This window comes from Prionailurus bengalensis, chromosome D1 (assembly GCF_016509475.1).
Source record: "Prionailurus bengalensis isolate Pbe53 chromosome D1, Fcat_Pben_1.1_paternal_pri, whole genome shotgun sequence".
Classification (NCBI taxonomy): domain Eukaryota; kingdom Metazoa; phylum Chordata; class Mammalia; order Carnivora; family Felidae; genus Prionailurus; species Prionailurus bengalensis.
This window is the reverse complement of record NC_057346.1, coordinates 45,499,924-45,520,595: the sequence shown is the minus strand read 5'-3', so window position 1 is coordinate 45,520,595 and position 20,672 is coordinate 45,499,924. Positions and strand designations below refer to the sequence as shown.

The 20,672-nt window shown below is 40.5% G+C and overlaps 1 protein-coding gene across 1 annotated transcript in view; it reads left to right on the top strand.

Annotated features, from left to right (window-relative positions):
• Positions 1-17,392, top strand: part of TMEM135 (transmembrane protein 135) — a 341,678-nt gene extending 324,286 nt beyond the window's left edge. The window contains exon 15 of the mRNA XM_043579982.1: positions 17,219-17,392. Coding sequence (XP_043435917.1) covers positions 17,219-17,225 — 7 coding nt within the window. The 3' untranslated portion in view covers positions 17,226-17,392. The remainder of the gene's footprint in view (positions 1-17,218) is intronic.
• Positions 17,393-20,672: the final 3,280 nt, after the last annotated feature.

Below are 20,672 nucleotides of genomic sequence, written 5' to 3'. Positions count from 1 at the left end.
CAGCTGAAGGAAGAAGGGTATTAAAACAGAGAGGGCAAGATGTCTAAATGCACAGAGACATGAGAAGATGGTGCATTCAGAAAACTGCAGCTGGTTTTATTGCTTGCTGTGACTAAAACCTGGGAAACGGAAGTGGTCACAAGCTGTGTAATGAAGGGCTGTGAGGTCCATACATAAGAGACTGGATTTTATCCTCTAGTAATAGTTGCTGCTGAGGGGTGTTTAATCAGTGCAGAAATAAGAATAGAGACAGTTGTAATTGATCATTACAGACCATCCTTTCTTTACCTTACCTTTGATATCTCTCCCTAATCTGTTCATTCAGATTCTTGTTCTTTGTTAAAATGCAATGCCTTTGTTCATCCCTCCCCTCTCCCCCCAACCCCACCCACACTTGCCATTCCTCCTGGTTCTCATCTTCCCTGATGGTTGATGAGTTTTGCCATTCCTCCCTCTCGAGATCAGAAACCTCCCTTTCTCATCTCCCACATCTACTGTTGTGACTTTAATTCTTTGATACTTCCCACATTCATTTCCTCCTTTAAGCCCCTGAGAGCTTTTCTGATTTTGCTTAAGCTCTCATCATTTCATTTCTGGTTTGATGCAATACCCACTGAACTAATCTCAGCCTTAGATATGTTTCATAACTCTGCAGTTTGAGTCCATAAAATGGGAACCTGACCATCTGATATCCCTGAATAAAACCACCCTTCCTTAGAAAGTACACTCCTACAGCTTCTGCTGAGTGGGCCCACAGAGATCATCAGTCCAGGACAGAGGGAGACAATCAGACTGCATCTCCCAGAAAATTGGAAATAAACCTCGGAGCCACGAGCCAGCCGCTGTGGGTACTTGACCTGCACACTGAGAATAAAATAGGGTCTGAGCAGCCATATTCAGCCTGTTTACAAGTGGAATGAGAAAAATGGTTCTGCAGAGAGAGAGGGACAGAGGGATAGGAAACAGGATGAGAGAACATGTGGCCCCAGAGAGAGCGGGACTCAGTAGTGGGATGGGTCTATGGCCTGGTTTGGAGGGTATGTGTTTAGTTTCTGGAAGTTCTGAAAGTTTAGAAAGACCTGGTGCCTGTCTGCCCTCCTGCTTATGAGTTTGGGTTGATATTTCTCCTTATCCAAAAAAAAAACAAAAACAAAAACAAAAACAAAACAAAACAAAACAAAAAAATCCCACCTTTTGCTTAGTATTGCTCAACAAAGTTCTGTTTCTTACAACCAAAAACTTAAGTGGGGGACTGATGGAACCCACTTCACATTAAGGTCTCTCTGACCCTGTCATTTGTGGTTTCCTCATGTCAGTCTTTATCCATGACAGCACAGATTCAAGAGCGCCCTTTAATTGCTGAGACTTTGGCACACTTTCCATTGTACTCCATCACCTCTCCAAGATCATGGCCTCGAATTGAATCTTGTAACTTGGGACAGGCTTCTAATGTGACGAGAGCTCTTTTTCATCACAAGTGGATGGCTATTACTGCCATACTGAGCTGTTGATGGTGTCAGGAGGTTTGGATACTTCCATGGACGTCACAGTTTTACAGAACCTTGCACAGTCATTCAAAATTAATGTCTTCTCTTTGACAGAACTGTGTTTGGCATTGGAGATACAGAGAAAATGAAATACAGTCCCTGACTTTGAAGGACTCTTTGCAGGATACATACAAGACTTCCAAGGGACTGACACAAATTTCAAAAAACTGTTAATATTACTGGTGATAAAACTGAAGCCTAGGAGATGGAATTTAATGGAAGACAATACTAATCTCTCTGTTCTTTCTATGCTGAATATATGTCCTGTTGGGTACTAAATTATTTTAAGTCTTTTGGCCCAACTAGAATAGGCAGGGGTGGAAAATCAGAGTTCTGCATTACTTCCTTCAAACAATATATGGAATCCAGCATTCCTGGAAATTGCATAAGCTTTAAAAATGCCAACCATTAGGTCCACTTTTGGGAATAAACAGTTGAATTCTACAAGGTCATCCTCCTTAGTGAAATAAAATAAATAGATGCAAAATACTCTCAAAGTTACCTAAGCATTTGATTTCTGGTAACAGTAAAATGTAATAACTAGGTCAACAACAATGTGGTAACAATTTTAGGGGGGCAACATGAGACCATTGTACTTGTTATCCTGAACTCGTTGATTATTGTAAAATCTGGACAAAGTCCACTGCAAAATGGACGCAAAGTGTCTGCAGAAAGAGAGACACCAAAGGGGTACTTACACCAGCTGGGCTGGATAGCGAGATGGTCTGGGGTGTTAGGATGGACAGGGAGGAGGCATTTGGAATGTATGTCAGCTTTGCCATGGGATGTCATGATGAAGCTGGTGGCAGAGCTACCCATGCCTCAGGAGTTGGAAGTGCTATTCTGAGGAGCTGAGTCTAGCTGGAGAAATGAAATGGGCCTTGAGAGGAAGCAAGATCAAGGTGGAGAGAGTAACTTGATGTATCAGACTTGAAGGAAGCAATGGGCAGTTGTGCACTGCGTAGGGAAAAGGAACAATAGAAATTAATGATGTCAGGAGCTACTCAGTTATTCAGTGCCGAGTCTGGGAGTACAGTGTGCATCAGGTAGGTTGGTATTAAGGAAGCCTCCCTGGCTGGACACCAGTGTTTGAGAAGATTCTATATTATTTGCATAGGGCTGAATAGTATTTCTTTGAATTGTATAGGCCTGAGGTAAACAAACAAACAAACAAACAAACAGAAGTAGGCTGAAATCCTGACACATAATAATATTTTAACCACAATATCTGGAGCTCCACTTTATTTTTTGCCAACCACCAGACTCTGTTCTACAGAGGCTACTTCATGCAATCTTGACAAGAATTCTATACTGGCTGGATTCTTTCAATATACAAGAAACAAAGATATATTGTTTGCTGGTTAATGGGGGTTTAAATGTTTAATTAAAAATTTAATATGAAAAATTTCAAACTTATATTAAACTTAGACTTATAAAATGGAGCCTGTGTACCTATCACAATTCCTACCTTAATTCACAAAAGCTCTTATTTTTTTTAATTTTTTAAATGTTTTAATTTATTTTTGAGAGAGAAAGAAAGAGAGAGATAGAGTGCGAGTGGTGGGAGGGGAAGAGAGAGAGGGAGACACATAATTTGAAGCAGGCTCCAGGCTCTGAGCTGTCAGCACAGAGCCTGACGCAGGGCTCCAACTCATGAACTGTGAGATCGTTACCTGAGCCAAAGTCTGACACTTAACCAACTGAGCCACCCAGGCGCCCCACAAAAGTTCTTGTTTTATGTACACCCTGTCTTGTCATAGACTCTGGGTCTAAAGTTCTCTCTTGCTTAACAAGAGAGCAGGATGCAGCATGAAAACGAGAGATGGCTAATGTCTGGGAAAAGACAAGAGCCCTGAATAAGGGTCCTTGCCCATATTTATTAAGATCAGAAGGCTTACAAACATGACGGATGTGCACAAAGAGACAGTGAATCTGTGAACATTAACTCATGGGCATGAGGGAAAGAGGGTTTTGAAGATAGATGGTGTTTGAGGTTTAGGTCAACATAAAACAAAATCCTGGTGTCAGGCAGATGGACAGATGGTTGTTAATGGCAGACAGGAGGCACCGTGTCTATTTATCTTAGCTAGCTTAGGGGGTAAGACAGAGGGGGAAAATAGCTTCAGGGTTAACAAAGCACCTTTTCTTTTGTTAATCATCTCCTCTCTGGGCTGCTTCACCTGCAGTGCAGCACAGCAGTCTATAGCCCAATTTACCTGTTTACCTAACTTGGTCCTTCCCTCCTGTGAAAGCAGCTTTCTGCTATAGTACTAAATTCGAAAGCGTTTTTGCCCTGAATGCCTAATCTTGCTTACCTCATATACATTTATATTGGGCGCCTTTGCACCCCCTCTCTATTCTGGGACCTTTGCCCCTCCCTCTATATTCTGGGGGCTCTGCACCCCCTCTCTATTCTGGAGTGCCTTTGCACCTCCCTATTCTTGTTGCCTTTACATCTCCCTATTCTTGGTGCCTTTGCATCTCCCTATTCTTGGGTGCTAACCTTGTTTACCTAAACTCTGGTGTGAGCATCCTATGCTTTGTACTTCTTTATGCCTTGTTAACCCATTGATGTAAGCCCAGGGGATTCCTAAGCTTATTCCCCACATTCTCTCATCCTTTCCTACTAAACAATTAGATTATTTTGAAGCAAATACTAGATATATTATATCAAGAATTTAAAAGTTAACCTAAAAATTTACTTAATATGCTCAAATATCTAGTGAAATTTCAAGTCTCTCTCTTTCTCTTTCCCTTTCTCTCTCCTCTCTCACACCACACACACACACACACACACACACACACACTTTTGGTTTGTTCAAATCAGCATCTAAAGAAGGCCCATATTTTGCATTTGGTTGATATTTTTTATTCTGTAGTTTCTCCTTCTTGTATTATTTTCTTGAAGAAACAGAGTCATTTGATGTATACGTTTTTCCATATTCTGAGTTGCATTGGTTGCAGCCTTACTGTGTCATGAAGCAAGTTCCTCTATTCTTTCCATTTTCTTTTAATTAGTGGTTATAGCTAACTAACCCTTCATACGACTTGGATGTATGAAATTTTAAAACAAAACCATTTCATGGTGATGTGTGCTTCCATGAGGAAGTAACAATAACAATAATAAAGTCTGATCTGTCTTTTGTGAAGTTGGTGGAAATTAATGTTTATTGCCATATCCTTATGTCTGGAGCTTGCGAAAAGATAGTTTTCTATCATTCCTCATTTATTTGTAAGCTGAAATGCTCCTAGAGAAAGAAAATTTTCTTCAGCATGTATTTTATTGTTCTAAAGTTCAGTTCATATAAGAAAGGGAGAAAAAAGTGCTTGATTGTTTACCTTTAATTAACAATTTTTAGAATAATGAATTAGTTCCTAGTATCCTTCAAAATAGACAAAGAGTTGGATGTGTATGTGTGTGATTATAAACTCAATGGATTTAAATATATTTGATAATAATATATATAACTGGAGTTATTATTGGTACACAAATAATCTCATCTTTAGGCAATGAGATTCTCTATAATTTGTCCCTGGAGTCCTTCTGACAGAACTGTAGTAGTCTTTGGTAGCTTCTTTACTTTTTGAATGTAAAGATGTTTTAGAATCATCTTGTAGATTTCTGGCCCCAGATCTAGACCAGCCATTTTTTCAAAGGGGTCTGTTTTCTTTTAGTGATAAATACTAGAGACCATAATTAAGTTATGAAAGTGCTCAAAGTTACTTGATTGGTTATTGTTTCTAGGTCTTAACAGTGAAAATGGCTAGGAAAGGCATTTAAAAAATTTTTTTTAACGTTTATTTATTTTTGAGACAGAGACAGACAGAGCATGAACGGGGGAGGGTCAGAGAGAGAGGAAGACACAGAATCCGAAACAGGCACCAGGCTCTGAGCGGTCAGCACAGAGCCCGACATGGGGCTCAAACTCACAGACCGCGAGGTCATGACCTGAGCCGAAGTCGGACGCTTAACTGACTGAGCCACCCAGGGGCCCTGGAAAGGCATTTTTAAAAAGAAAGTACCTCATGATATAATGCCAATATTTCATATTCAACTTTAGACAGTTTTTAATTTCAGTTTGGTTTATATCATTTTAGCATTTAAAAACTTTTTTTTATTGTTTACTTACTTTTGAGAGAGAGAGACAGAGAGAGAGAGCACTAGCAGGAGGGGCAGAGAGAGAGGGAGACACAGAATCCGAGGCAGACTCCAGGCTCTGAGCTATCAGCACAGAGCCCAACCCAGGGTTTGAACCCACGAACCACAAGATCATGGCCTGAGCCGAAGTCAGACATTTAACTGACTGAGCCACTCAGGCGCCCCATATATTGTTCTAGCATTTTACAAAACTTCAACATGGTTCAAAGTTCAAATCATGAAACAAGGAATATACAGAAATGTTTATCTTCTAGTTCTCTATCCCTGCACTATTCCTTTCTCACATTTTATTTACTTTATAGCTTATTTTTCCTTTTTTTTAAATATGAAAAATACAGAGTCAATTCTCAATATTCACAGATTCTATGTTTGCAAATTCACTTACATGCTAAAATGTATTTGTAACCCTGAAATCATTTATTTGTAGCATTTCATGGTCATTCATGGACATGTGTAGAGCACTGAAAAATTTGAGTCACCTCAATGTGATGTGGACATTCCTAGCTGATGTTGAACAAAGAATGTTGTTCTTGTTTCAGCTCTCATAAGTAATCAAGTGTCCTTTTTGCAGTATATTTAGGGCTGCATTTTATGCTTTTTGCTGGTGATTTCACTGTTTAAAATGGCCCCCAAGCATATTGCTGAAATGTCCCTAAGTATAAGAAGGTTGTGATATGCCTTACAGAGATTTTACATGTGTGGGATTAGATTCATTCAGGCATTAGTTATAGTGCGTTTTGGCTGTGAGTTCAGGGTTAAAAAATTAAAATATATATAAATAAGATGTCTTTAAACAGAAACATACATAAAATAAAATTATAAAATGACTGTTCAGCAACAATGTGACCACAATTTTACAGGAACATACCCTTATATACCCCCTAGGAGAAAAGGCTCAGTATTTGCTCATTCAGTGATCATGGTGGCTTTATAGAACATAAGTGCCAAAATAAGAATAACAAGAATTGACTCTGTAGTGTGTGTGTGTGTGTACTTAGTACTTTCTTTTCTTATTTATTTATTTATTTATTTATTTTTAATATGAAATTTCTCAAATTGGTTTCCATACAATACCCAGTGCTCATCCCAACAGGAGCCCTCCTCAATGCCCATCACCCACTTTTCCCTCCCTCCCACCCCCAATCAACCTAGAGTTTATTGTCAGTTTTTAAGAATATCTTATGGTTTGCCTCCCTTCCTCTCTAAATTTTTTTCCCTTCTCCTCCCCCATGGTCTTCTGTTAAGTTTCTCAGGATCCACATAAGAGTGAAAACATATGGTATCTGTCTTTCTGTGTATGACTTATTTCACTTAGCATAACACTCTCCAGTTCCATCCACGTTGCTACAAATAGCCATATTTCATTCTTTCTCATTGCCACGTAGTATTCCATTGTATATATAAAACACAACTTCTTTATCCATTCATCAGTTGATGGACATTTAGGCTCTTTCCATAATTTGACTATTGTTGAAAGTGCCACTATAAACACTGGGGTACAAGTACCCCTATGCACCAGCACTCCTGTATCCCTTGGGTAAATTCCTAGCAGTGCAATTGCTGGGTCATAGGGTAGATCTATTTTTAAATTTTTGAGGAATCTCCACACTGTTTTCCAGAGTGGCTGCACCAGGTTGGATTCCTACCAAAAGTACAAGAGGGTTCCCATTTCTCCAATTTTCGCCAGTATCTATAGTCTCCTGATTTGTTCATTTTAGCCACTCTGACTGGCATGAGGTGATATCCCAGTGTGGTTTTGATTTGTATTTCCCTGATGAGAAGTGACATTGAGCATCTTTTCATGTGCCTGTTGGCCATCTGGATGTCTTCTTTAGAAAAGTGTCTATTCATGTCTTCTCTCCATTTCTTCACCGGATTATTTGTTTTTTCGGGTGTGGAGTTTGGTGAGCTCTTTATACATTTTGGATACTAGCCCTTTGTCCGATATGTCATTTGCAAATATCTTTTCCCATTCCGTTGGTTACCATTTACTTTTGTTGATTGTTTCCTTTGCAGTGCAGAAGCTTTTTATCTTCATGAGGTCCCAATAGTTCATTTTTGCTTTTAATTCTCTTGCCTTTGGGGATGTGTCAAGTAAGAAATTGCTGTGGCTGAGGTCAGAGAGGTTTTTTCTTGCTTTGTCCTCAGGGTTTTGATGGTTTGCTGTCTCACATTTAGGTCCTTTATCCATTTTGAGTTTACTTTTGTGAATGGTGTAAGAAAGTGGTGTAGTTTCATTCTTGTGCATGTTGCTGTCCAGTTCTGCCAGCACCATTTGTTAAAGAGACTGTCTTTTTTCCACTGGATATTCTTTCCTGCTTTGTCAAAGATTAGTTGGCCATACTTTTGTGGGTCTAATTCTGGAGCCTCTATTCCATTGGTCTATGTGTCTGTTTTTGTGCCAATACCGTGCTGTCTTGATGATTACAGCTTTGTAGTAGAGGCTAAAGTCTGGGATTGTGATGCCTCCTGCTTTGGTCTTCTTCATCAAAATTACTTTGGCTATTTGGGTCCTTTTGTTGTTCCAAACAAATTTTAGGATTGCTTGTTCTAGTTTCAAGAAGAGTGCTGGTGCAATTTTGATTGGGATTGCATTGAATGTGTAGATAGCTTTGGGTAGTATTAACATTTTGACAATATTTATTCTTCCAATCCATGAGCATGGAGTGTTTTTCCATTTCTTTATATCTTCTTCAATTTTCTTCCTAAGCTTTCTATAGTTTTCAGCATACAGACCTTTTACATCTTTGGTTAGATTTATTCCTAGGTATTTTATGCTTCTTGGTGCAATTGTGAATGGGATCAGTTTCTTTATTTGTCTTTCTGTTGCTTCATTATTAGTGTATAAGAATGCAACTGATTTCTGTACATTGATTTTGTATCCTGCAACTTTGCTAAGTTCATGTATCAGTTCTAGCAGACTTTTGGTGGAGTCTATCGGATTTTCCATGTAAAATATCATGTCATCTGCAAAAAGTAAAAGCTTAACTTCTTCTTTGCCAATTTTGATGCCTTTGATTTCCTTTTGTTGTCTGATTGCTGATGCTAGAACTTCCAACCCTATGTTAAACAACAGCGGTGAGAGTCAACATCCCTGTCGTGTTCCTGATCTCAGGGAAAAAGCTCTCAGTTTTGCCCCATTGAGGATGATGTTAGCTGTGGGCTTTTCATAAATGGCTTTTATGATCTTTAAGTATGTTCCTTCTATCCCGACTTTCTCGAAGGTTTTTATTAAGAAACGATGCTGAATGTGTCAAAGGCCTTTCCTGCATCGATTGATAGGATCATATGGTTCTTATCTTTTCTTTTATTAATGTGATGTATCATATTGATTGATTTGCGAATGTTGAACCAGCCCTGCATCACAGGAATGAATCCCACTTGATCATGGTGAATAATTCTTTTTATATGCTGTTGAATTCGATTTGCTAGTATCTTGTTGAGAATTTTTGCATCCATATTCATCAGGGATATTGGCCTGTAGTTCTCTTTTTTTGCTGAGTCTCTGTCTGGTTTCGGAATCAAAGTCATACTGGCTTGATAGAATGAGTCTGGAAGTTTTCCTTCCCCTTCTATTTTTTGAAATAGCTTGAGAAGGATAGGTATTATCTCTGCTTTAAACTTCTGGTAGAACTCCCCAGGGAAGCCATCTGGTCCTGGACTCTTATTTGTTGGGAAGTTTTTGATAACTGATCTAATTTCTATGCTGGTTATTGATCTGTTTAAGTTTTCTATTTCTTCCTGTTTGAGTTTTGGAAACGTGTGGGTGCTTAGGAATTTGTCCATTTCATCCAGGTTGTCCAGTTTGTTGGCATGTAATTTTTCATAGTATTCCCTGACAATTGCTTATGTTTCTGAGGGATTGGTGGTAATAATTCCATTTTCATTCCTGATTTAATCTATTTGGATCATCTCCCTTTTCTTTCTGAGAAGCCTGGCTAGAGGTTTATCAATTTTGTTTATCTTTTCAAAAAACCAACTCTTGGTTTCGTTGATCTGCTCTACAGTTTTTTTAGATTCTATGTTGTTTATTTCTGCTCTGATCTTTATTATTTCTATTCTTCTGCTGTGTTTGGGATGTCTTTGCTGTTCTTCTTCTATTTCCTTTAGGTGTGCTGTTAGATTTTGTATTTGGGATTTTTCTTGTTTCTTGAGATAGGTTTGGATTGCAATGTATTTTCCTCCCAGGACTGCCTTCGCTGCATCCCAAAGCTTTTGGATTGTTGTATTTTCATTTTCATTTGTTTCCATATATTTTTTAATTTCTTCTCTAATTGCCTGGTTGACCCATTCATTCTTTAGTAGGGTGTTCTTTAACCTCCATGCTTTTGGAGGTTTTCCAGACTTTTTCCTGTGGTTGATTTCAAGCTTCATCGCATTGTGGTCTGAAAGTATGCATGGTATGATCTCAATTCCTGTAAACTTATGAAGGGCTCTTTTGTGACCAGTATGTGATGTATCTTGAAGAATGTTCCATGTGCACTCGAGAAGAAAGTATATTCTGTTGCTTTGGGATGCAGAGTTCTAAATATATCTGTGAAGTCCATCTGATCCAATGTATCATTGAGGCCCCTTGTTTCTTTATTGATCCTGTGTCTAGATGATCTATCCATTGTTGTTGTGGGGTATTAAAGTTCCCTGCAATTACCACATTCTTATCAATAAGGTTGCTTATGTTTGTGATTAATTGTTTTATATATTTGGGGGTTTTCATATTCAGCACATAGACATTTATAATTATTAGCTTTTCCTAATGGGCAGACCCTGTAAATTATTATATAGTGCCCTTCTTCATTTCTTGTTACAGCCTTTAATATAACGTCTAGTTTGTCTGATATAAGTATGGCTACTCCAGCTTTCTTTTGACTTCCAGTGCATGATAAATAGTTCTCCTTCCCCTCACTTTCCATCTGAAGGTGTCCTCAGGTGTAAAATGAGTCTCTTGTAGACAGCAAATAGATGGGTGTTTTTTTAATCCATTTTGATACCCTATGTCTTTTGGTCTGAGCATTTGGTCCATTTACATTCAGTGTTATTATTGAAAAATAAGGGTTTATAATAATTGTGATGTCTGTAGGTTTCATGCTTGTAGTGATGTCTCTGGTACTTTGCAACATTTCACTCACAGAGTACCCCTTACGATCTCTTGTAGGGCTGGTTTGGTGGTGATGAATTCCTTTAGTTTTTGTTTGTTTGGGAAAACCTTTATATCTCCTTCTATTCTGAATGACAGACTCGCTGGATAAAGCATTCTCAACTGCGTATTTTTTTCTGTCTATCACCTTGAAGACTTCCTGCCATTCCTTTCTGGTCTGCCAAGTTTCGGTAGATAGGCCTGCTACTATTCTTATGTGTCTACCTTTGTAAGTTAGAGCCTGTTTATCCCTTGCTGCTTTCAGAATTTTCTCTTTATCCTTGTATTTTTCCAGTTTCACTATGATATGTCATGCAGAAGATTGATTCAAGTTATGTCTGAAGGGAGTTCTCTGTGCCTCTTGGATTTTAATGCTTGTTCCTTCCCCAGATCAGGGAAGTTCTCAGCTATAATTTGTTCAAGTATACCTCAGCCCCTTTCTCTCTCTCCTCTTCTTCTGGAATTCCTATGATACGGATATTGTTCTGTTTGATTGCATCACTTAGTTCTCTAATTCTCCCCTCATTCTCCTGTATTTTTTAATCTCTCTTTTTCTCACCTTACTTTTTTTCCATAATCTTATCTTCTAATTCACTTGTTCTCTCCTCTGCCTCTTCAATCCATGCTATGGCCACCTGCATTTTATTTTGCATCTCATTTATAGCATTTTTTAGCTCCTCATGACTAGTTTTTAGTCCCTTGATATCTGTGGCAGTAGATTCTCTGCTATCCTCTATGCTTTTTTTCAAGCCCAGCGATTAATTTTATGACTATTATTCTAAATCTTGTTGTTATATTGCTTAAATCGTTTTTGATCAATTTGTTAGCTGTCGCTACTTCCTGGAATCTCTTGAGGAGAAATCTTCCATTTCATCATTTTGGGTAGTCCCTGTGGTAGCTCCACACTGCAGGGCACTTCCCCTGTGCTGTCCAGAGTAATTTGTGTTGGTGGGCAGGGGCGAAGTCAGACCCGATGTCTGCCCCCAGCCCATTGCTGGGGCCACAGTCAGACTGGTGTGTACCTTCCCTTCCCCTCTCCCAGGGACAGGACTCACTGTGGAGTGGTGTGACCCCTGTCCAGGCTACTTGCACACTTCCAGTCTTGTGGTGCTGCTTTGATGGGATCTGGCCGAGGGTGTATTCGCTGGGATGGATCTGCAAGGTGCACAGTGGCAGGAAGGGCAGGCTCAGCTCGCTTTGCTGTGACTGGTCCCCTGCAGGAGGGGCTCTGCAGCACTGGGAGGGAGTCAGGCCTGTGGGAGTGATGGATCCACAGAAGCATAGCGTTGGGTGTTTGCGAGGTGCAAACAAGTTTGGTGACAGGAAGTGGTTCCCTTTGGAATTTTGGCTGGCGGATTGGAGAGGGAGATGGCGCTTGCCACTGCCTTTGTTCCCCCGCTGAACTCAGATCTGTCTTCCAGGGCTCAACAACTATCTCTCCAGACGTCCTCTTGCCCTCCCTGCTCTCCAAGAGCAGAGCTGTGCACTTTTAACATTCCAGAAATTACGTCCCACTGGCTGTCAGAATTCACACAGTCCACCCCCTCTGCTTTTGCAAGCCAGACTTCAGCGGCTCTGCCTTGCCCTGTGGATGCCCCTCCTTGGCCCCAGCTCCCTCCCCCAGTCCGTGTAGTGTGCACCGCCTCTCCACCCTTCCTACCCTCTTCCGTGGGCCTCTTGTCTACGCTTGACTCCAGAGAATCAGTTCTGCTACTCTTCTGGTGGTTTTCTGGGTTATTTAGGCAGATGTGGGTGGAATCTAAGTGATCAGCAGGATGAGGTGTGCCTAGTGTCCTCCTATGCCACCATCTTCCAGTACTTTCCTTTCTTAGATAAACACTAACGTACTATGTGTACCCTTCTTTACTTTGATTTTTTTTCACTTAATATTAAATACAGGAGATCATTCCATCTTAGTATATAGAAACATTCCTTATTCTTTAAGATCACCATATACCATTGTGTAGATGTACCACATTTAGTCAACTAGTCTCCTATAGATTAGATATTTATGTTACTTTTAGGATTTGTTTTTTTTACATATATAGTCTTGTGCATACATCTTTTTATATTTTTGCCTATGGCTGCTTGCATAGACTCTTAGAAATGAGATTGTTGTGTCAAATGATAAATACATATGTAATTTTGCTAGATATTACCAAATTCCTCTACCTATGAGTTGTATTATTTTGTTCTCCTACCAGCAAAGAAATACCTATTTCCCCAAAGCCTTGATCACAGATTTCTTAACAAACTTTTGAATACCTTCCTGAGAGGTGAGAAAAAAAAACCTGAGCTTAGTTTTAATTTACATTTATCTTTTTATCTTATGATTGAAGGTGAGTGTTTTCTCATATGGCACAAGGCCATTTGCTTTTTTGTTATTGTGGTGGTTCTCTCTAGCACTGGGCATCTATTTTAAGGACACGTGGGAGAATTAGGAAGACTGCACCAGGACTCCAGAGACCTGGAACATTGTCACCACATATAATTCAACAGCAGCACCAAGAGTCTGTCAATAGCTCTGAGCCCCAATAACAATCTGAGAAGTCTTCTGAGTTTATGATACAGCAACTCCATCTTTGTGTTTCTCCCCACCACCTTCTTCCTGTTTCATTCCTGACTCATTCTCCTTTCACTTCTCAACCTTTCTTTTACCTTGCTTGCTCATGCCTTTTACTTACTCATTAGTCATTTCCCCACATGGCCTCTGCCTCTTGCCTTCTATTTGCCTCCCTCTGCTTCTGCTGATTGATCCTACCCTCTGCTCACTGTTTTTGCACATCCGGTAGGAAAATTTCCTAAGAGTGGAGTTAATGGATTGGATTATCTGATAATATTTAATATAAAGTGTCTTTCTGGGTAATGCTTTTGTACCAGGCTACTGGCCATTGCAGAGGAAGTTATCTTTGGGTCAGGTACTCATCCTTAGTTCAGGAGCTCATGGTTAGAGCCTGAGGTTATATGACACAAAGCATGGAAACCTAGGGGTAGGGAAGTTCTCAGAAGAAAGGTATGTGCAAGGTCTCTCATGGCTTTTCTTGGAATATCCAGTATAAATACTAAGAGGAAGAGTATTATAGAATTAACATGTCCATTTGACAGATGATTTAATTGAAGCTTAGAGACATTAAGTGACTTTGCCAAAGTCACATGGTTTATTAGAATCAAAGCCATGTGCTTCAGAGCCAAGATTCAATCCTGTGAGATGAATATGAGATATTTTGATTCTATTGACTCTTGTTTGGACTTCCTGGGTGTTTGGATCTGGCTGTTTTGACCTTTAGCGTATTTAACCTCCACATTTAAAAACAATAAAGATCTAAATCAGGATTGTGCCTTAGTGATGAATGTCTAGTGAGAAAAACATTTTTCTTTGGAAGGTCTCTGCACTAATCTAGTTCTTTGATGAATTTTTTTGTACACTGCAGTCAAACCAGTTCCAGTTTTACTTTTATTTTACCAATGTTGACATGGATTAATGCTTTCTGTGTATATTTTACAACAAACTTTGATGTTGCCATTAATTTTATTATTGCCATTTGTTTTGCTATTGCAAATTTTTGTTGATTTATTAACTTGAATTTTTGCAGATAAAACTTTTTTAGATGTAAAATTTGCAATATTTGATTATTTTGCTAGATTTACTGAGTGAAGTTTTAACTTTTGACAGTTTTATTTTTTGTTGTTATTTCCTCAAAACAGATTTTTTTCCCTCAGATTATTTTTTTCTTTTTGCATTTTGCAATGTACTCAATAATATGTGATTCTTCAGTTTCTTTTTGCCTATAACCAATTTTAGCCTGTAGAGTTTTCATTGTCATCTGTTTCATTGTTGTATTTTTGGTAATTTTTCTATCAGTAATGCTTACTGTGAATTGGGAAAAGTGCTGCTAATATGTATTACTTTCTTGGAACAGAGGAAATTGTTCATGAAGGGCAAAGGCATAAGATTTTGTCACCAGCTAAATCCCAAGACTTGGCCTCTATTGCCCACCTGCTTGTACTCACTAACATTTGTCTAAAATTTTTCCTAAGTTCTTCTTTAGGCTTTCCCCTTCACTTAGGTAAGGGAAACCTGAAACCACCCATGGGAGACTGACTGCTCTGAGGAAGTCTCTCTTGGCCCAGACCACCCAGACCCTTTGAGCTAAACCTGAGACTCACCTGCACAGATGGGTCATGGAGTGACCTCTGAAATGACCTACAACACCTTAACCTCATTATAATACTGAAATCTTCACCCAGGGAAGAGCTTCAGCCTTGTTTACATAACATACAATGTATGCATAGGCACATTTCCTGAAGGTGCATAGGTGACATTGTGTCTGCCTCTACATATAATGACAAGGCTTCCCTATCTAATATCTAAGTATTCATCCTAACCCTAAACCAAAGAACCCTTTCACCCTCTGTCCCTCTCTTGGGAGTCACAGCTCTGGAATCCATTGCCCTGATCGCCCTATTTGCTGCAAATAAAAGCTTCTTTGTGCAACAGCTCAGCCTGGTGCAGTTTCTGACTCACCAAGGAGTGAATCCACTCTGGTTTAGTTAAAATTTGAATGAGTGGCAGGTTAGAGGAATGCACATAGCCAGGAGTTTGGATTCTATAAACAATGTTCCTTCTTTTCAATCTCAGACACCTCTAAGGATACCTGGAATTTCCCTTTCTCCAGGAGTGGTTTGGGACTATTGGGCCCAGGATCAGGCCTTTTGCTCCACAAGGTTGTTAAAGGAGAGAAGAGGTCACCCTGAATTTGTGGGTAAGGGTTGGAGAAAATAAAACATGTAAACCAAAGCTCCCCAGGCCCTACTTGCCTCTGTCAGGGAGCAGAAGCTGTTCCTTTCCTGACCTTGGCTCCCTAGGTCTCCAGGCTCTTTTAGAGCTGGGGCTGGGGCTGCAAAGGAATGCCTTTCATCCCCCTGGATCCATCAAAGTTCCTCTAGTCTTGGAAAGGCTCCCAGTCCTTTCTCCAGTTCCCTTCAGAGCAAAGCCTCCCTGAGGCTTTGCTTGTCTGAATTCCAGGGGCCATATGTCAGTTAAATCACTTGGAAGTCATCAGTTGTCTTGTTAATGCTTCTAACTTCAACTGTCCAAACTATTATATTAGGTTCAATCTAGTCCATTGCTGTTAAGGCCATGGTGTCCAGTGGGATTTTTATTAATAATACAACCATAGAGACAGGGTTAAGAATTAGATAAAACAAATAAAAACAACCATATACTTGGAGTCAGTTTTCATTATGAACTCAGCATTAAGTCTCATGATTCTAACCTTGGCCTTCTCTGGAGATAAGATATTCCATGGCCTTGTCCTGAAGTGGCCCACCCTGTGTGTGCATTTAATGACTTATACTCAGCAAAGGCCAATGTATAATACTCTTGCTGATGCCCCACGTGGTCAGCCCGAGGGACTCATGGATGGCCAGTATTTACTGTAAAACAAAGCATCGTTTTTCTTCCCATTACCCATGGAAACATGGTATTTAACATGTTTATCACACACACAAAAAATGAACAGAAATCTGTTGGCTGTAACTTTTTCATGGCCTGCTTTCTGAAACCTTTGATCTCCCTTTCTAACCTGCTTTCCAACCTGCTCCTGATCTTAGCTCAAGATCTCTTGCTCTGTGTTTGAACTTAGTCCTTAATACTCCCTAGGTACTGATATTTGCTTTACGCATAGCTACAACTCACATTATCCCACTGGGTTGTGGGCTTGGGATACTCACGGTAAAGGTCTCTCCTATTTTTGCTGCTTCCTGGAGCCCTTTGAATGCCAGGACCACTATCGGGTTTGTCAGGGACTTGGAAGGAACCAGAGGGTGCTTACTACTTGCCCATCTCTCTGCCTTCTACCAACTGTTGTCTGGTTTAGCTTTCAGGCATAACTAGGTGAGTGTCTTTCTGAATCCCAGGGCCTCAGATGAATCTGACCAATCATGAGGCGCAGTAGGCAGGGTCCTAACAGTCTTGGAACAGATGATTTTCTACTCAGCCTCCATGCCCTGGAGGTACCTGTCCAAAGTCACCCAATAAACGTGCATTCACTGTTTCTAAAGAAAGAGGTATGAAGGAGTGCTGCTGCATGCTATAAATCTGAACTGAGGGCTAGTGCTATATGTGCCATTGCTGGGAAAATGTGCCAGGCTAATTGCAGGAAGAGCTGAATGCTATTCATCTCTCTGACCACCACAGGGCCTAGAAGGTGCCTAGGAAGTTCATTTGAATTTAACTGAATATGATTTGTAATTGTAAATCAATGTTTGTGTGATCTCATCAACAAAAGCTGTACTGCTTATGTACAGTGTAGTAGATATATAGGACTTGTAATATATGGCCTGTCAACCCTTTTATATCTAATATTTATCTTACAGATATTAATTTTCCTGGTATCCTCTTTGGAAGGCCTATTGGAAAGTATGTGTGCTTTGGGATCAGAAAGACAGACATTTGAATCCCTCTCCACCCCGTATTAGCCTTGTGCTTATATTTCTGTCTCTCTCAATAAAGTAAAGGTAATAAAACCTGTCCTGCTGGACACTTATGAAGATTGAGTGTGATAATGTAGGGAGTTTCTCTTTTTCAATAGATAATTGATAAACAATGCCTTTATTATTTCATAGCTATTCTCCCATTTGTTCCTCATCCTCTTTGCCTCAAAGAAATAAGCAATAATATTTTGTCCCCAAAATGAAAGGTGAGCAGTGAAATGACCTGCTGCATTCACTTAACTTTTGAAGGGAGAAATCAAGGCTAGGATCCAGACCCACTGACCTCCAGTCGCTGGCTTTCTGTCAAACATGACTTGAATCGCAGGGGTAGAGGTGGGGTTCCAGCCATACCATTCACCAGCTGTATGGCTGTGTACACATCCCTCTGTGTTCCTAAGTCTCATTTCCCTAATCCTTCACACTGGGGTAACAATGAAATATATCTTATGAGATTGTTTTAAGGACAAACTTCAGTTATTTAAAGCAGTGGGTGCTTAGCAGGAAATATGTCAGAATCATCTGAGAAACATTTTGAACCTGTCCCTGCACAGGGCCACCTCTAGAGGTTTGGGGGTACACATAGGCATATGTGTTTCAGCAAGGCTTTCTCAGGTAATTCTGATGTACCCTAACTCACCCCAAACTCCTGCCTAGAGAGAACATCTGCTTCTCACTAAAAAGTTCCACACAAATGTGAAAGATTGTTAGTTTCCTCACTGGCCTACATCATATGGAGTCCTTAAGATGCTTATAAAATGGTTGTACTGTGGAGGAAATATCAACAATCTCTCTTGGGTCGTCACATATGGTACAGCAAATCTGAGCTGTACATTTCCAGCTGTGTGGCCCTGGCAGGTTACAGAACCTCCCTAAAAATCGTTCTCCTCAGGGCTAAAACAGGGTGGACTAGTGCTCAGGGTGAAAGATATGTACTATCAAAAGGGCACTCCTTAAACCAAAAGGACTTTCTTCAGCTGAGGAGATGGGAATACAGAGAGCTCAGGACATGTGTCCAAGATCAGACAGCTCATGAGTGGTGGCCCTGGACTTTGAAGCCAGGTGCAGTGGACTCAGAGCCAGAGTTCTTACATTCTACGTTGTCCTTCACTCATGCAGTAACAATTTGTTGGGTGCCTACTATGTGCCCGTTGCTCACCTAGGGGGCTAGACTGCACCAGGAAAGCAAACAGACAAAATCTCTTGTTCTCATGGAACTTTGGTATTTGAAGGTGATAAGAGCTATGGAAAGAAATTAACAAAAGGAAAAAAATTAAGCATAGAGGGGGATTGGGTATGTAGAGTTGGAGGTGGAGGTGGAGGCTGGGGGAAGATGGTTCCAGGCAGGAGAGCAGCCAGTATGATGGTGCTGAGGTGACGGTGGGCCTGGGAGGTTGATGGAGCAGCACAGACGGTAGTGTGGCTTGGCCTTGGGAGGGCACAGCTGAGAAGTAACCGATGATGTCACAGAGGCGGTGGGTGGCAGAGTGCAGGCCACTGCAGGGCACTAAAATGTCTTTGGTTTTTACTCCAGGGTGAAATAGGAAGCAGTGAAGGATTCCGAGCAGATGACTGACTTGATATCAGTTCTGCTAAGGGCAATAAGCCAGGCACAGAAGGATGAATACTGCATGATCTCACTTAGATGTGCAATGCAAAAGAGTCAAACCATAGAAGCAGAGAGGAAGGTGGTAGTTGTCAGAGGTTACAGGGTAGGGGAGGTGAAGAGTAGCTTCACCATAAATGGGCATAAAGTTTTAGTTATGCAAGATGCTGAACACAGGAAAAAATGTGTTTAAAATGCTGAACACAATACCTGACACTTAGTAAAAGCTCAGTGTAGCCGTTGTTATTACTAATTATTGAAACCTGTGCCTTATTCAGATGTGTGGTGAGAGGGTGAGTGTAGGAAGACATCACAGGCAGGAATTTAGTCGCCGTCCTACTCTCTGAGACACCTTCTAGACCCTCCTAGATTTCACCTTGTCACAATTTTCACTGTGGCAGAAATGGAATTAATGGGAATCCATTTCTGGCTATATTAACATGTCAGATGGGAATGTAAACCTGAATCAACATGGAACTGATAGCAAACTGTTGTGACATGTGATGCAGTTCAGTGTCCATGTGTGTGAGTGTTTAATGCAGGTCACTGGTGTTGTATTGTCCCCCTATAGAAGCAGGAGGACCCACCCAAAATTTGGTTTGGATGTTGAGGCTGATGACAGTCCACACACCAAAAGAATTGGAGAGAAAGTTTATTACTCACAGGAGGGACTCCGGGGAAGAGTGGAGCACGTGCAAGCAAGTCCAGGTTGGCTTGGGCAAAGCAGAGGTAGTGGGTTTGAGACTTTATAGTGGCTAAGGAATGGGACTGGGGAGAATTTCCTGCACTTGGGAGATTTAAATTTCCTGCTGGTGCCAAAGGAGGTGAGGTCATAGGCCTTCTTATCAGCCTGTCCAGATGTGAGGCCAAAGGGAAGGGAGGGTGAGGCCTAAGAGAAATCAGCAAACATCAAAAATGCAGTCAGACTATTACAATTGGTTATAAAGAGAATAAGAAATAAATACCGTGGAAAATCTTTTTAAAGTAGTGAATAACTGCCATAGCAAATTGTTACTGATGTAATGACTGAATGTACTGATGTCATGAATGAATTAACAAAGAAACATTTTACCATAACCTGATATAGAGGGTGACCAATCCTCTTGCACCTCTGGCCTGAGGGATTTTCTATCCCTGAAAGAATGCCTGAAGTTGGGAATGCCCTTCCCTTAGGACTTTGAAATACTCGAGCCAAGAGATAGCATTAAGCTGAAACAAGCATTTGTGGATTTGGAAAGAATGGGTTTCATTCATTCATCATACTAATCAAGGGCTTATATTGTGCCCAGTACAGTCCCGGAACCTGTGACACAACACTGACTGAGAAACAGTTCGTTCTTGCAGGAAGATATAGAAAACAATTTCAACCTGGCATTATGTACTACATAATATGGATAAACACTTTGTTTGGAGAAGGTTAGGGGTCTGATAGCACACAGCCAGGATGACGGTGGAGGAAGTGGGGTTGGAGAGAACAGGGCAGACTGAAAAGATCATGACGAGGTAGAAGTGACAGAATGTGGGTGAGGATTCAGCAGAGGGGTGGAAGAGAGACTAGGACCGGGGATCGCCCCCATGCTTCTGGCACAGGCATCCTCGTAGAGGGGGTGCCCTTCTCTGAGCTAGGTAATACCCACTGAGAGGCAGACTGGTGGGGAGGGTGTGGGTTTATCTAACTTGGATATGCCGGGCTAGAGATGCCTGTGGGACCTCCAATTTGATGCATCCTGAAAG